This window comes from Eschrichtius robustus, chromosome 20, assembly GCF_028021215.1.
Source record: "Eschrichtius robustus isolate mEscRob2 chromosome 20, mEscRob2.pri, whole genome shotgun sequence".
Lineage (NCBI taxonomy): Eukaryota > Metazoa > Chordata > Mammalia > Artiodactyla > Eschrichtiidae > Eschrichtius > Eschrichtius robustus.
The window spans coordinates 20,965,800-20,983,205 of NC_090843.1; the positions used below are offsets into that span (position 1 = coordinate 20,965,800).

Genomic DNA, 17,406 nt, shown 5'->3' on the forward strand with positions numbered 1-17,406 from the left:
GGAGAGCTTCTGGGGCTGCGGCCCCACGCTGTGACGTAAAGGAGGAATGCCATGGTGCAGGGGCCAGCAGAAAAGTGGCTATTCAGAGAATTAGGGTCGCTTCTAACAAAGTAGTGCCCAGAATAGAACTGGGTAGGGAAGTTACAGCAAAGTAACTCAGCTGGTGTTGAAAGTGTGGTGGACCAGTGAGGGGGGAAGCTTCTAGAAACAAAGGGGGAGGGGCCAGGAGCCTTGTTGCTGTGGGTAAGAGAAGTAAACAACGGCTTGCTATCCCAGGGCCCTTCCTCCTTTCCCTCAGGCTTATCACTCCACTGCTGGGGTCCTGACGTCATTCCCTGCTTCTCACAGCTGCACCTCTACATCCCAGAGGAAGGAGGATCCTTAGTGGGTTTCTCCTGGCTTTCCTGGCTCCCAGGCTCTGAATTTTCAGCCTCAATTTTCATTTCTTTAATTAATTTTTATCAGAGTATAGTATAGTATAATTTCATTTCTTTTTTTAAATTAATTTTTATCAGAGTATAGTTACTTTACAATGTTGTGTTAGTTTTCATTTTTTTTGGAGGAAAGCCAACCCTTTCTGGGGGATTTAGAACTCGAGACTGCTGTGCTTGCTGCTGGGGGCGGCAGCAGGGGAGTCCAAGGGAAATGTATGGCTCCTGAGGAAGGACTCAGCTTGTTTGAGGTAGTAGCAGGAGGCTGGGATACAGCCCCAGAAATGACATTGTTTTTATTAGGGACACCACTCCCCAGGTGATTCTGATGCTGGCGGAACCCACATGATGATTTGTGTCCATTGCTCTAGGAAATCCATAACTTGTGGGCAGGTAGGGCAGGCTGCTCATGGGGAAGAGAGACTGTACAGACAATGAAAGAGGTGCCCAGGGACTTCCAGGGTGGTCCAGTGGTAAAGAATCCGCCTTACAATGCAGGTGACACAGGTTTGATCGCTGCTCAGGGAATTAAGATCCCACATGTCGCAGGGCAACTAAGCCCGCACGCCACAACTACTAAGCCCACGTGCCCTGGAGCCTACACGCCACAACTAGAGAAGAGAGAAAACCCACACGCCACAACTAGAAAGAAGCCCACGCACCACAACAACGAGCCCGTGCGCCACAACGAAAAAGATCCTGCATGCCTCAACAAAGATCCCGTGTGCCACAACTAAGACCCAACACAGCCAAAAATAAATAAATAAATAATATAATAAATCTTAAAAAAAAAAGAGGTGCCCATCCCAGGGCTGTGGGGAGAATTAAATATGCTGTGTGCTTATGACTGGCACCTATACCATGCACTGGAATCCTTTCTCTATGACATTCAGGCCTCTGAGTCAGGGCCTCTGACTTTTCCTCTCCCCTAGACTGCCTCCTCTAGGTCTGATTTGGCAGCGTGAATCTGGGGGAAGCTCAGGCTGAGTAGAGTTAACTGGGTGGGTCTGGAACGACAGCGAGAAGCGGATCTAGACAGTACAAGATTACAGACACAGTTAAACAGACTGAAGCCAGGCTGCCTGACTTAGAATCCCAGCTCCACAATTTACCAGCTACGTGACCTTAGACCAGTCACTATGTGTGTGTTTTTCCATTTCTAAATGGGGATGATAACAATACCCCACCCCCACTCCCCACCCAGGCAAGTGAGGCCCACTTAAACCCAAGGTCCTCTCTCTGTCTCTTTCCCTCCCTGGTTCCCTCCTGTCCTCTGGAACTCATCCTATGTAACTGCCTTCGGAGAATACAATCCAACACAGATCCTTTTAGAAAAGCAGGTTTATTGGTCGGGCTGCTCACCAGGACACAGCAACACGAGAGGCTCCCCAGAGCCCACAGGAAACTGTATCTGCCCACAACTCAGGCCCCTTCAGCCCATCAGCACCAAGGGACCTCATCCCACAATCCCCATCCTCCCTCAGCCAACGTGTCTCCAACCATCCAGAAGAGAGAAGGGAACCAAGAGGAAAAAAAAAAGCAAAGCTTTGTATTGTAAAAAAGATGTGTCCCCAGGCTCCCTCCCTCCACCCCTTAAAAACAATTAGCTGCAATTCTATAATGCAGAGCAGAGAAGATAAAGCAGAGGAGGTAGGGGGCGAACGAGGGAGGCTTCAGCCCTCCTCTTCCGGCTGTGACTTGGGGGTGACGGGGTCTGTTCTTGCTTCTGACAAGCCGCCGTTACTGGGGAGGAACAGGGGGACTAAAGTGTCCTGAGGAGAACCTGATCAGAAATCAGGCTTTTGGACTGGAAGCAGCACCCCTCTCACCACAAAGAGTCAGGAGAGGAACCCACAAGGCCAAGTAAGTCTTGGCAAGTTCTGCAGCTTTATTATAACTAGCTCTAGGGAAGGAACTTGAGAAGAAACTGCCAGGAGTGAGCCAAGTCTGGGCTGCTCTACACACAGGAATTCTACACTCTCCTCCCCTCCCCTCCAGCTCTCAGCTTGGTGGCCTGGCCTTTAGCACCTAGTTCTTTTCCCCCCTGTCCATCTCCCTCCTAACTACCAGCTCTCCGCAGCCTGGTGCTGCCCTCTTCTGGGACCCTAATTTTCTGGGCTTTGAGAAATGGGCTGCCCCTGGAGCACCATGCCCAGTGGAGGCATGGGGTGAGGCTTACCTCTCTCTTCTTTGGATCTCGGATTTCTCACATTGCCCTCCCTTCTTATCCTGAAAATGGTCCTGCTGTCCTCGGAGAACCCCAGTAAGATGGGATTCTTGTGCTGTGTTTCTCACGCTGCTAATGGACATTCTCTTTTCACCCATTTCCACCTTCTACTATTTCCTGTTCTCTTTCAAAACCATAGCCATGTGCTCCTGGGTGCAGATGCATAAACCGTAAGTGCCCCCCCCCCCCCGCCACCCGCTCCCCAAGGGCTCTGCCTGGCTCCAGCCTTCCTTATCGGGACCTTTTGCAGATACAGCCTGTACTAGACCCTCATCCAGGGTCACGGCTCACTCTGCCCTCTCTCCTCCGACACTGCCCCAGATGCTCCCCAAAGCTGCTTTCACATCCTTCCAGTATGGGGTCTCCCATGTGAGCAAGGGGCCTCTTCAAGATTCACTCTTCCCTTTCATGGTAATTTTGGCTTTGAAGCCGCCAGGGATCAGGATGAGAAAGAAGAGCTCAGTGAGCAGGAATGACAGCAGCTGGGTGTGAGTGTTACGGAGAAGTGGGGGGAAGGCAGCTTGCCCAAGGGGGGCCCAATCATGGAAACGACAGCAAGTTCCTCTAGGATCCACGACTTGGATCCCCAGGACGTGCATCACCGCCTTCTGCATTTCCACCCAGCATATGCCTAAACTGGGGCTGTCCATGGTGCAGGCTGCCTCCGCCTCCCGTCTTAACAGCCGTAAGACTCGGAGGGGTGCTACTTGAGGGGAGGTGTTCTCAATTTAGAAATATCCCAGCCCGTTTGGGGCCGAGAGAGAATGCGACAGAGAAAGTTCAGAGAGAGAAAGGAATCGGGGCGGGGGCGGGGAGAGGCGGGGCGGCGCGGCCTCCCGGGCACTGCCCGGCGCCCCGCTCAGTCGCTGTCGCTCTTGTCCACCAGCACGGCGTCCGACTCCTCGGTGATCTCCAGCAGCGTGTGCACGTCGGGGCTGCTCCCGCGCAGCAGGTCGGCCGCCTCGCCGCGCTCCGCGCCGCCCTCCTCTTCGTCGGCGCCTACCTCCACCATCTCGGTGGCCTTCAGCACCTCTACCTCGCCCCCGCGGATCTTCTTGACGTGGAAGGTAAATGGCGGCACCCTGTAGACCGCCGTCTTGGAGCGCGCGTAGACCACGTGATCGGGCGTGAAGGACTTCCGCAGCTTGTCTCGCGAGGTCTTAAGCTTCTCCCGCCGTTCGGCGGGGACGAGGCGCGTGCCCAGCTTGTTCATGCGCTTCTCCAGAGTGTGCCGCGTCTTCTCCAGGTTCTCCTTGGTCTTGAGGCGGGTCCTCTCCAGGTTCTCGCGGGTGCGCACCTTGGTCTTCTCCATCTTCTCCTTGGAGAAGGCCTTCTTGAAGTCGTCCACGCGCCTCAGGCCGCTGCGCTTGATGCGCTCGGCGCGCGACTCCTCGATGACCTCCTCCACCTCCACCGCCTCGTCCGACGACAGCTCGAGCACCGCTGCGTCCTCCTCGGGCTGCTCGCCCTCGGCCAGCTCGTCGCCTTCCTTCTCGGGCAGCGCCTCCGACCCTTTCAGGGACTTGCCGATGCTCACTTTGGCCGGCAGTTTCACTTCATCCTAAAGGGAGATCAGAGCGAACAGATGAGGGGGCAGAGCCGGAGAACTGGGCGGGGACTTGGGGGGACGCCGGGCGAAGAACCCGGGGCTGGGCGGTGGCACCCGTGATCCTGCGGAGTGCGTGGTACCCGTGAAATCGGCCTGGACTTGCTCGCCGTTGTATCCCCAGCGCCTGGCACAGAGCTGGACACCTCATGGGCGCTCAAGAAATATGTATGGAATGAATAGTAACTATACAGACAGGGCGAGGAGGGAACCGAGCTTCGGATCGGAGTCTGGCCTGTGTTTTCGCACTTAAGTATCTCTGCGGCCCTCCAGCCGTCTCCTTGAGCCCTGCGACTACCCATTTTAAACCAGTCCTTACCCTTTGCGTCCCAGGGACCACAACTTAACTTTGGAAATGGGCAGAGCGCCCTCTGGTGCACTGGGCCCCACACTGCCCAAGCCAGGCCAAAAACCAAAGGGCAGTCTGTTTAGGTTGAGGGGTACGGGTAGGGGGATGAGCTCACAGCCAATCTCAGGCGGCCCCCAAGTAGGGTAACTTGAAGGCAAGTTTACCATAAAGGGAGTGCGTTTCCCAGACTTCGTATCATTTCAGAAGAACCAGTATTAGGGAAGCAGAGCTGTGGCCCTATCTCCCTCCCCCGCCTCATACTGTTTGGCTCCACCAGTGGACATTCTCCACCCTCATGTAGAAATTGAGGAAAGAGGAAGAAGCTGGCTGGGAGCCAAGGACATGTTTTCTTCCCAACCTGGACGTTTCTTCTGGTTCTGACGTCCCTGCCTTGGAATGGAAGGGAGAGATTGCTTTTCCATTCTTGCTCTTTTCCCCCTAAACAGGAGCTCAAGGGACCAGGAGTAGGAGGGCAAGAGATCCTGGAGCTCAGAGCCAGTTCTTCCCTCTTCCCCTGGGAATGCCTAGCACCAGCACTGTTTTCCATTCCGGGAAGATTTTCCAAGATCCTGACTCTGGACCAACATTTCAGAATCTCAGGATCACCTCTCACCAGAAGGTAGGGGAGATTGAGCACAGACAGGAAAAGGGGACATAACCCAGAATGTAAACAGGCTCTCCTCTTTGGCCCAGACTCTCTTTAGGGACTTCATACAAAGGAATGATAGGCAGTAGTTTTTCTAAAGGGTTTTCTGAAGATTGTTTCGCAGAATTGTAAGAAAACCGCATCTGAGAAAAATGAGGCAACACGAGCTGACCCGTTCCATAAACACACACACGCGCACGCACATACACGTATACGTTGGCTGCTTGGTATCTCTGTACCACCTGCTACAGAAATTCCTTCCCCAGCCCCCAACCTCTTTCCTCTTCCCTCCCATCCACATCCCCACAGAGTTTCCTGGTTTACATTGAAAACTAGGAACACCTCCTCCCAACTTCCTTCCCTCCCTGTCAATATTATTAGCAGGGACAAAGAGGGAATGCTGGCTCCACCTCTTCTCCCAAACTGGGCACCGGCTCTGCTGGGCACCAAGCCACCTCAAGCTCTCGTTACTCAACTACATCTCCCAGCAGGCAAGGTGACCAGGGCTCAGGGCATGCTGGGACTTGTAGTCTCCACCTGCCACAGCTGGCTGGGTACTATCATGGGCATCCTGTGGCAGTCCGTCCATCCTCTGCTTCTTATCACTCATGGAGGCACTGAACGGGTGTTTTCCTTGCTCTGAGTGTAGGAGGGTCCCAATCTCTCTTAGCAGTCCCTCTGATTCCCAGTTGTACCCTTTGGGTCTCCCTTTTGCAATCACTTCTCCCTGCCTGCTACCCGAGCGCTCTCTCTTACACACCATTTTAGGACTCTCTATCATCTAAACTCCTGGCTACTTCTTCATCCATCTCCACCCAGAATTTACCGGCAGCCCTAGTATCAAAAAATGTCAGCTCTGATCTCTCCTTCACAGCCTCCTAGTCTAAAAACCCACCCACGCTCCCCGACGTTTGAAGGAGAACGCCTCCTTTCACTAAGCTCAGACTATGAGGATGAATTAAGGGAAGGATTAAGTGTGATGGGTGGGAAATAGTCAGGAAACAGTCCCTGCTGCTGGAAAACAGATCCACATTGTCTCCCTGCCCCACGCCAGCACCCCTGATTCTCCCCTCTGCTCCACTGCAACCCCTAAAGGCTGAGCTGGCTGGTTTTCCTGGCCTCTGGCTTCCTAGATAAAGGTCTCTGCCAGCTGAATTTGAATGTGAACAAGGCTGGGGAGAGAGTTCCAGACTTCTTGTAGCCAATCGTGTCTTCCTAGTGCCTGGTGAAAGGTCTCAAATACAACATCAGGGAGCAATCCCAGTGAGGGGAGGTTTATTCCTGGATCTGGGGTTGTCTCCCCCCAGTCCAGAAAGGTACTTGGAAGCCATTCATTGTAGGCTTCCTCCAGAGTGATGGCTTACACCAGAGGAGCTGCCTTCTTGGTGGAAGGTCAGGGGATAGGGGAAGAAACTGTTTGACCTAAGTCCCGGATAATATCCAGTGGATTGGCGCTGGAGAGGGTATACCACCATGACATTAGCTTTTCGCCTCCATGAATGGATTTTGTCTTTTCTCCCCATTTCCAAGCCAGGTTTCCCCTATGACTCACAGCTTTGGAGTGCTGTCTTGGGCCCACCCAGTTGGCCTGTTGCTACAACAACCAGCAACACAATCCCAAAGCACCTCCCCCAACCCTGGGCACAGAGGCCGGGCACCCCTGTGGCACCCCTACTTCCCTGGCAGAGCTCCTAAGCTAAAGGAGGGGCCTCAGGGTGGCAAGGAGGGAGAGCTCTGTTTGTTCTGTTTCTACATTTTTATTAAACAAAACCACCAGTCCCAACAGGCTTGGTTTCCAGAGTTACCTTTAATGACCAGGTCTGAACAAAAGCATGCACAGCTTCCCCTGCCCCCCACCAAGCACACACAGCTCCCCGACCCAGGAAAGCACCAGTCCAGGATGAATTTTAGAGGAGCCCCAGGATGGCTCCCAGCCCCTTCCTCTCCACTCCCTAACCCCGCTATATAAACTTAAGATTCTCTGGCTTAGGAAGATTTTTATATAATTATAATTTAATTGAGCACCTACTATTTGCCTGGTCCTTGGCCAGGCACTTCACGTTTGTCAGGGAGAAGGGACAAGTGTCATATGGCTCTGGGTAGAGCCTCTCTTGACTTAGTTCTGTCTCCAACCACTGCCTGCGAATGGCCAGAGAAGACATTGGAGAGGTCATTCAGAGACCCAGGATCTGGATCTGCTCGGAGACCATGTTAGAGGAGGGTGCAGATGGAGAGAGGTGAAAGAGAGGGCAGTCTTAAAAACTCAGGACCTCCACTTTACGTTGCTAGGACAAGGGGGTGAAAGACACTAAAGGTAGAAGGGTCCTTCTTTTCTGCTATAGCATGATTCTCAACAGGGGGCATGCTGCCCCCAAGTGGGCGGAAATTGGTTCTTGCGGGGGAGGGCACGAATCTTAGATATTGCAATAGTTTGTGGTGCTCCAAAGAGTCCTGATATGTAGTATATTTGTAGTGTTAAAATTTCATGGGAAATAGATAAGTAATAAGAACCTGTTGTATAAAATAAATAAAATAAAATTCAAATAAAAAAAATTTCACGGGGGAGAGGACAATTAGGGGAAAAAAATGTCTAAAAGGACTCCTTAGGAGAATGATCATATTAAACAAACAAAAAAAAGGTTGAGAAACACTGTGCCATAGGGAGGCCAGAGCCAGTGAAAATGTACCCCCTTCTGGCCTCTCTGAGTTGGCAGCTTTTGGATGCCCCACCCAAGGCAGGATCTGGCAAACATAAGGGATCTCTTTGCAAAACATTTTCTAAAAAAAACTGGAAAAAAATAAGTGTCAATATTTTCCCGAACTATAGAGAGGGGGTGGAGAGGGCACAGAACAGACCCCAGGCCTGGGCTTCATGAGGGCCCTCTCCAAAGAGGCTTGGGGCCAAACTGGTCTGTCCCTGAGGCGAAGGCAGAGGGGGAGGGGAGGGGGAATCAGAAGTGTGGGCAGTTGCAGGCTATCTCATGCAGGCAGCAGTGGGTGCAGCTCAGGTGTGGTGTCTGGAGCGTCTACTGTTAAGACAGAAACCAAGACGTAGGGAATGGCCCTTCCCATCACCTCCCACCCCATCGCCTGAACTCCCCATAATGAGAGAGTGTTTTCACAATACCCATCACCCAGTCACAAAGGGCAGTGGCTTGGAAGAGACCAGCCACCCTGGACTGGCCACTGCTAAGCAGTCAGCTGGTGGTGGACTGGGGGTGTGACACCCCATGCCCATGGCCCCATGTGACCCAGGAGACCCTAAGTGCCCCCACCGGCTGTTGGCTCCTCTGGGGTGGGCAGAGGCCCAGGCTGTGGGTAATAGGGCAGGGTCCTAGGTGTCTGGTCAAAGGGTGGGAGCTCAGGCACTGTCTCAGGCTTCAGGTCAAAAGGCTCAGTCTCAGGCAGAAGGTCAAAAGGCACGATCTTGGGTGTGGCCAGGTCTGAGGGTACATTCAGCTTCTTCTTGGGCTAAGATGAGGAAAAGGGGTTTAAGTGGGGCTTGGGATGGGTGCAGACAGAGTTGGGAGGAGGAGGCCTTGGTTGGCATGCAGAGTTGGGGCTGGTGAGTAGAGGGCAGGGGAGCACACAAGGATTAAGATGGAAAGACACCACAGTTTAAATGCTTCAACAAGAGCCGAAAGGGGAGGGACAAACCCAGGCCCATGAATTAATAACCACAATTTAATCAGAACCCCCTCCCTGCCTCCCTCTAGAATCTTCCCCAGTCCCATCCTTGGCCTCCTACCTTCTACCCCGACCCAGCTGTGGTCGTGGGATGATGCTGTTGGAGGTTGCAGTGATGGGGGAAAGAAGCTGCTGGGGGCGGGGAAGGAGTTTTCTAAGAGGCCACTTGTTAGACTCCAACTGGGGAGTCTCCAAGGAGTAAAAGAGAGGCCGACAGCTTCACTGTCTTGAGTCAGATGCTGGTGATTCCAGTTATTCCCCAGGGCAGGGTGGGCACGGGTGCCGCCCCGGATAAGGAGAGGGAGAGGCATGGAAGAGGGACATCCTGGCTATTTCCCTTTGGCCACATCCCCACCTCCTGCCTCCCTTGCCACCCATCCCCCCACCAACTTATAGGCCATCAGACACCCAGATGCACAGAGAAATCAGGATCAAAAACCAAGCTATTGATATTTTTGGGAATTCCCTGGCGGTCCAGTAATTAGGGCTCTGCACTTCCATTGCAGGGGGCATGGGTTCGATCTCTGGTTGGGGAATTAAGATCCTGCATGCCGCGCGGTACGGCCAAAAAAAACCCCCAAAACCAAGCTGTTTTTACAACCAGTGGGCCTATGTCCTGAGGCACCCAGCAGCAGCTCCCAACTCTCCCTCCTGAGTGGCTGAGCTGCCACTGTTGCTTTGGACAATCAGGAGAAGTCAGGGGAGAGGGATATTTAGGGGCACTACCAGACTCCAGCGACAACAGTGTTGAGTAAGGCGTGTAGCCACAAACACCCAAAGCAGCAGGTGCCCGCCTTCCCTGTAGGATACAGGGAGAAGGGGGGAGTGGCAGGGAGGCTGAGGAGAAAGGAGCCAATGTGGTCCTCTCTTAGCCAGGGGACACCCCTGCTGGCCAGGGAGCTCCACTCCTTATACCCTGCACCCCTCTCCTCCACTGCCATTGGTGACCACACATTGCCTCTGCTTCAGCACTATGAGGCGGAGCAGCTAATGGCCACCAACCTTAGCCACTCAGCTAACACTGTGCGCGCGTGTGTGCGCGCGCACACACACACACACACACACACACACACACACACACACACACAGCAGCCCCAGTGCCAGGACTGTGCAACTATCTCCCTCAGAGAATGAAGGAGCCAGAACTAGCTTAGGGCTAGCCTCCTCCCTGATTTCTGCTGCACAGCCCGGGAACAGAAGGGGGAGGCCGGGAACAGAAAGTGTAGCAGAAGAAGGGGTACACCTGGGCTCTTGCCCCAGCTTTGACCCCCAATCACTTGAATGACAGTAGGCAAGTGACTTCCCCTCTCTGGGCCTCAGCTTCCTCCACTACAAAATAAAAGAGCCGAAGGTGATTATCTCCAAGGCATCTTCCAGCTCAAAAAGTCTACAGTGACAGAATGATGAAATATTCACAATGGTATGGTTCAAAACAATAGAACAAACCACCACTCATCTCTGCAGTTGGTTGCCTAGCAACAATATTCCCTTTCCCTAGCAGTTGCCCACTCTGTGCCATCTCCTCCCTTTTTGATTTTGACCTTTACAATAGTCAGACTTTATTTGCTTTAAAAAAAAAAAATCAGAGGGAAGAGTATGATTTCCTTTGGTCTTAGGAATACACCTAAGAATATGCTCCCATGCTCCCTGCTTTGGATCCAGTGACCAGGAAAAACAACCCAAAACTAGCTCTTTGGAGGAAGGGTATGATAAACACTCTCTCTGCTAGGCCACCGGGGTAGGGGGTGAGAGGGACCAGAGCCCCAAGTTGGGAAGAATTTTGGACAAAAGTGTGGGGTTCTTCTGGAACCAGATAGCGCTGATTTGCTTTGAGTCCAGGAAGGAGCTATAGGTTGGGTTAGGATTTGAGGAGGAGAAGCCAGCAGGCCCTCATTCCAGTCCTGGTATCCTCCCTTTTAATGCCCATGAGCCACCTAAGCCCTTAAATGCTTCCTGGTCCTGTCCTCAAGCACTTGGAGCAGGTCTGATGGGTCCATGGGTAGGACCCATGCCTCATCAAAACTGCCTCATCAAAACTACTTCGGAAAATGTTTAGCCTCCCTTTCTGGATTCTAAAAGAACCCTAACAATATCCAAATTAGTCGTCATCTGGGAGAATTGGCTTCTTAATGACCACAGCTCCTCCTATTTGCATGGTGCCCACAGTCGGCCTGATCTTCCCAGCAGTTCTCAGTCCACTACCCCTAGCTACTAGTAGAATTCACTTCTCTCGTTCACTAGCTGTTGCCTAATGAGGTGTCGCCTGACAGGATGGGATGCCAAACTGCTAGTTTTCGTTTAGGAGACAGGAAGGGAAATGCCAAAGAAGGACAGTAATGACTCAGAAGTGGGTTCAAGGTGAGGGCCCTGATAGCCTGTGATGGGAACGGCTGAATTTCATGTGTGTGTGTATGTGTGTGTGTCTGTGTGTCTGTGTAGGGAGGTGTCAAATGCAAACTTAACCCGTGAAATCATTATGTCTAGCAGTTCCCTGAATCTGGGTGGGGTCACACGAGGGATTCCTTCCTTTATCCCGCAGGAAGAAGGTGTGGGAGGCCAGATGGCTTGATCCCACAGCTGGGGCCTTCCCGCCCCTTCATGCTCCCTCCACCTCACCCCCCCCTTGCCACATCACCACCTCCCACATCTGCAGTGGGGAATACCGTACCACCTCCCCTGCTCCCACACTGGAAAACTCACATCATCCCAGGAGGCCTTTTTCCAGATCTCTCTGCCTGGCCACCCAAACATCCTACCCCCTCAGCCTGAGTTTATCGTAAATGTTGCTGCCCCCAATCTTCCCTATTAGGTCTGCCAAGGCCCAGAGCTATTTTTACCTCATTCTCTTCCCAGGCCTGCAGATCTCAGGCAGAAGCAGCCTCCAACTTCCTCCAGCAGCTGAATACCCCACCCCCTCGCCCCCACCTGGAACATCTGCTCTGCAACTCAGGGAAGATTCCCTGTTGCTGGAATCTTCTCCTTACCTCTGAGCTCCTCTGTGGGTTGGGACCACTTTAGGTATTAGTTATTTCTCCTGTGGTTTGGGGGCTCAGGGTCCCCAGCTTGAACCATTCCTTCTCCCTCAACTCTCTGTCCCCCACTGGCCTTGATGCAGTCAAAGCCACCCTGTGATTAGACCCCCTCCCCACGGCAGATACACAATATACAGACACACAATCCGTGCCAACTGCCAGAGGCAGTAACAGAGACACGCCATTGGCCTCTGCACAGAAGTCTCTCTCCATATCTGTCCTCTCAGAATCTCCATCTTTGACATAAGGAGGTTTACCTCCAGGCTGAGAATTTTCCCAGGTTCTGCAGTCTGGGACATTTCAAGTGAGAAGGGTCACCCATCCAAGCCCTACATGGCTCCTCTCTACCACACCAGGCTCTGGAGAAAAGACAGAGCTGGCTTGCTGCCCCACACCCCTGCCCTGTTCTCCTTCCTTTGATGTACCCCAGCACTAGGCAGTTCTCTTTAAAAGTCACACACACACACACACACACCCCCCATCCTACTTCCTCGGAGCAGTTAAATTAAGTAGAAACAATTCTGGGCAAATATTTTCTATCAGATAGTGCTATATGAGGGAAGCAAACTGCTTAAAGGCCAAGTACCTCTCAGGAGGAGTCCCCGGGCGCCAGCGGGTTGGGGGAGCGCCACTTCAGCCTCTGTCCCACCACCACCTCCTCAGATAAGTGTCAGCTCACGTGTGTCTACTGCCCCCAAACTTGTCCCAGTCTGCATTTCTCTTAGCTCCACCACACTGACCAAGCCAAGGACCTCACCGCATCCCTGATGGTCACTCAGAACCCAGCGTACCAGGGCCTCTGAGCAGTCAGTGAAACCACAGCTTCCTGATAGAGGTCCTCTCCCTGGGGGGATGTGGGAAATCTGGCCTTCTTTTCTTTCCATTCCCTTCGGGAGGGGCAGGAAGGGGAAGAGGGGACATAGACTAACCCTTCCACCCCCACGATCTCACCTCCTTGGGTGGGAACATCAACCAGGCCCGCGGGAAGCAGAGAGGAGGCGAGGCTGGGCACATTCCCCCGCCATCAAAGATCACGGAGCGCTCGGCTCAGACCCACCCCTAATGGGATTGGGGAGGCAGAGTGGAGAGGAGCAGCAGTGCTGAGATTCCCAGGTTTACGTGGGGCTAGGATACAAAAACTCCATTTTCATCCAGGCGGGAGGAATGGAGAGAGGTGCAAAGGAAGCAACAAGCTGTCTGGGCGGAGCCTGGGGCGCGCCAGCCTCCCGCCGCCTGTCCTCCAGCTCCTCGGCCGCCCCCGCAGGCATGCGGGGTGACTCACCGCGCCCAGATGGCGGGGCCCCGGGTGTGGGGGGCTGTCCCCTCCCCTCCACTCCCCTCCACCAGCCTCTCTAGCACTCCTCAGGCCGCGGGCCACCACCCTCCCGCCGGCTGCTTCCAACAGGCTGAGGGTACAGGCACGCCGCGGGCTAGGGTGTCCCCAGGGGCCGAAAGTGCCGCGAGGCGGGAGCAGATCACGGCGAGGGGGTGGCGTAGGCGGCCTAGGCTGATGCGGGGTCCGCGGGGGCGTGCTGGCAGTCGCGTCCCTCGCCTGGCGCAGCCCCCGCGGTGCGTGCCTGAGCCCTGAATCACCCGCTATATCGGGCGGGCAGAGTCGGAGGCCCCAAACACGGGCCGCGCCGCCAGTGTCTGCTTACAGCGGGCCCTAACGGCCGCCAGGCACCCCGGCTCTCCCCAAAACTTCCTCCAAGTAGGAAAACTTTTGACAGAGCCATGTCGGGAGCGATCTGCGAGGGGCAGTGTCCCCGAGTCCAACCCCCTAACTCGGTTCCGCTACGCGTTTGACACCGGAGGGAGGGGCTGGGTGAGGGAGCGCAGGATGCAGAGCGCGCCCCTCTGTGCGCTCCAGGAGCCCGCCGCCCACTCCACTCCACCCCAGGAACGCTCGCTGGAAGGAGGGCGGGTCCCCCGAGCCGGGCCAGGCTGGCGGGAGAGCCGCGCCTCGGGTAGGTCCCCCGACCCCAAGCCCCAGGCGGGGGACGGCGGGCCTCTGGGCGCGGTCCGCCCGCCAGCTCACCTGGTAGATCATGACTTTAAAGTTGCGGCGCCGCAGCAGCTCGGCCTCGTTGATCTCCAGCTTCTTGATCTGGCCGGCCTGGCGTTCCAGGCTGCCGCGCACGGTCTTCACGTTGACGCTGACCTTGCGCACCTTCTCTAGCAACTTGCTCACGGTGTTGCTGGTGGTGGCGTGTGCCTTGCCCAGCTTGCTCAACTCCCCCTGTATGCTCTGCACGGCGCCCTCCATCTCCGCCTGCCGCTCCTCCAGCTGGGCTTGGGTCAGCTGGATCTGGTCGACGGCGCCGATGATTTTGTCCAGAAGGCTCAGTACCATCACGCCGTTCACCTGGTCCGATTTGATCAGCTCCTCAGAGCCGGCCCCCGACGGCTCCTCCGCCGCCGGAGCCCCCATGGTGGAGGACCCCTGGTCCCCGGCGTCGGGGTACCCGGGAAGCGGCTGCTCGATGATGTGGAGCTGGGTGTCCTCCATGGCTGCCCGGAGCCGTGCGGGGCCGGCCGGGTGGAGCTGGAGCTGAAGCGGGAGACCCGGAGAAGAGGAAGAGCGGGAGGGGGCAGAGAGAGAGAGAGAGAGAGAGAGAGAGAGCGGATAGCGGAGGAAATTCGAGCCGCGTCCGTGCGCACCGGGATGGCGGCCAGAACTGTGGGGCGGGGGATCTGTGAGTTGCCCGGCTCCCAGGCCAAACCCCGGAGTCTCGTCGCCCATTGGCTGGCTCGGCCCCAGAAAGGGAGGGACCGGGGCAGAAGGGGAGACCGATGCTGGGGAAGGGGGGGCGACCCAGGGGGACCCAAGAGCCGAGCGCCCCCACCCTTCCCAGGATGGTTGGAATAGTTGGAGCGGGAGACTAGGGCCTCCGCTGGTAGCGGAGGCGGCGGGAGCGGGACTGGGGCGGAGGAATGTGAGCCGCGGTAGGGAAACAGGTCCTAGAGTGTTGCTCTACTTTTCCCTCTCGCTCTTTTCGCTCACCGGCTAACCCACCTCCCCCTTTTTAAGTTCTAGATTAGGTCATCAGGTGGGACAGGATATCCTGAAGTTACGTGCAAAATATTGTAGTATTTGCCTGTGCCCAGTTTTTGAGAGGGAAAGGATCTATGGCTTCCACAATCTTTTCGAAGGGGCCTCTAACTACCCACCCCACGAAGTTACCCACCACTGTTCTAAAAGGTTGGGGGTCGTTTGCGGAAGGGAAGGGAGAACTTAAGTTAGAGTCACGGCGGTGGTAAGGGGCCGCCAAGCTCCTCTAGGTTCCTCTTAGAATTATTCTAGAAGAGGAGGATTAAGATGGGCAATAAAGTAAAAACTAAAGCTTTTTACTCACTAAAAATCACCTTTCCCTGTGTTTCCGCCTGCCCCAGAGACCTGGCTGACACTAACCTCAGAGAGTAGGATTGGGGGTCACCCATCTCTCTGGAGCCCAGAGACTCGCGCTCAGCAATCTGAGCTATCAAACGCCACCTGCTCACTTGACGGACCAGAAACGGAGGGCCTGGAGAGGGCAAGTGACTTGCCAGGAGGTTACCAGCAGGTTAGCGTTGGCTTGGCACTCAAACCAGGTGTCAGGACTCCTCTCCTGCACTTTCCACCTTAGCAGGCTGTATCTTTCACTGGGACAGAGAGGAGCAGACGCTCACCCGTATGTGCCGCCAGCCTGTGGACCTAAGGCTTAGCTACAAACATATTTTCAACCATGATGGGTACCGAGGAGCAGGCAGTTCTGAGCAGGATCAAGAAGGGCCCTTAGCTCAGAAGTCTGGGGGAGAGAGAGTGCCTATTCTCCCCCATTTTGCTCTCTCCCACAGCACTGGAGCTGTGAGTTCCCTGAAGCAGCACCAGCTCCCTTTCCCCCAGAAAAGCTGCAAACCTTTTCCCTGGTTAGGAAACCAACCTTGGGTTTCCCCAGCTGGATAGATGATGGTCTTGGCAAAAGGTCAGTTCTAGTCTGGCATGCATTGTCATTAGGCAGAGTGAAAAACTGCTTGGTGGGGACCCTGGGCCCTATTAATCCAGTCAGAGAAGCCACCAACCCAGAAAGGTGCTGAAGAGCTCACTGCCTGGGATAGCGTGGGATCATCCGGAATAGTCCCAACAGCTATTGAACAAAATATTTCCCCTGACACTTCAATAGCTGTTTCCACAGAAACAAGTGGCTTTCTTATCTGAGATTCAAATAGAATGAACTGGTATATAAAATCACATGTATTTATATACTAGAACTGACAGATTGCCAATTTATTTTAGAATTTGAGAGAAAATGTGTTTTAGCAGTTTAAGTTCCTTCCACTGAAGATTGTTAAGACTTCTAGAGAGGAAGAAGAGTGACAGTAGAGAACCTTACTGGACCTTCCTAAGGTTCTTTTTAAAATTGATTAGATTATTTTCATAGGTGACACATAAGGTACAAATTGCAAATAGCACACAAAGAAATATAGTGAAAAGAAGTTTTCTTTCTATCCCTGCCTGCAGCAAACTAATTTCTGGCCAAGGAGACAACAATTGTTATATTTTCTTGTGGAATCGTCTATAGAAAGTCTCTGCACACCATATATATATATCAGCACTTTGTTTTTTGTCAGTTACTAATATATCTTGGTGATTGTTCCATATCAGTGCATGCAGAGCTGCCTTGTTTTCCAATGTAGGGATGAATTGATACTATACTTATTTAACCAGTTCTCTATCAATGGACATATACACATTACAATTTAAACCTCACTTGGTTGGGGAGGGGTCCTGAAGAGGAGTTTTAGTGGTTGATTTGTTTTTGTGGTTGCATGCTTGCTAAAAGGAATCAAGTCCATGCCATCTGATTTTCCCATCAGGAAAGTATTTCTATTCTTCAAAAAGGAATGTCCGTATTTGTGGAGCCTCTGACTCATTTGATGCCTCTTTAACAGAGAATTTCGCAGAAAGAGCCCTACCCTCCCTGTTTGCCTATGTCCAAGAGAAGTATTTGCACCAGACAAGTTTCTCTCCTGTTCCTCTTCTTACTAAATGCCAGCTAAATCCAACAGGGGGCGTGCTGAGCCTTATGGTGCACCAGCTTTATCGACACCGACACCCAGAACTGGAGCCAAACAATCCTTCCCAGAGGACTTCACTCCATTTCAGTGAAAATAAGCAGTTACTCTTCATTTGGAATTGTGTTCAGCATGCCATAGCTTGTATTCAGGGTCGATGCTTTGCATTTTCCATGGCTCACTCTATTTGCTGAAAGGCACAGTGTTCCATTGTGTACTTTTAGCTGGTGAGGCAGGGTCTGTAAAAGGGATAGAGAGATGGAAACAAACAACCCTTTGGCCCAGAAAAAGAACACCAGGATGCAACCGTGTCAGCAGCTGGAATCTCACAGCTCTCTATCGTGTTCCTCTATCCATCCATTTGTTCAGCAAA

General features: G+C 53.6%; 1 protein-coding gene across 1 annotated transcript; it reads right to left on the reverse strand.

The window, feature by feature from the left end:
* Window positions 1–1,754: 1,754 nt before the first annotated feature.
* CAVIN1 (caveolae associated protein 1) lies at window positions 1,755–14,667 on the reverse strand. Its single transcript, XM_068529509.1, has 2 exons — window positions 14,017–14,667; window positions 1,755–4,219 (listed from the first exon to the last, which is right to left on the reverse strand). The coding sequence occupies exons 1-2, from the start codon at window positions 14,485–14,487 to the stop codon at window positions 3,518–3,520; spliced, it is 1,173 nt and encodes a 390-aa protein (XP_068385610.1). The 5' UTR covers window positions 14,488–14,667; the 3' UTR covers window positions 1,755–3,517.
* Window positions 14,668–17,406: the final 2,739 nt, after the last annotated feature.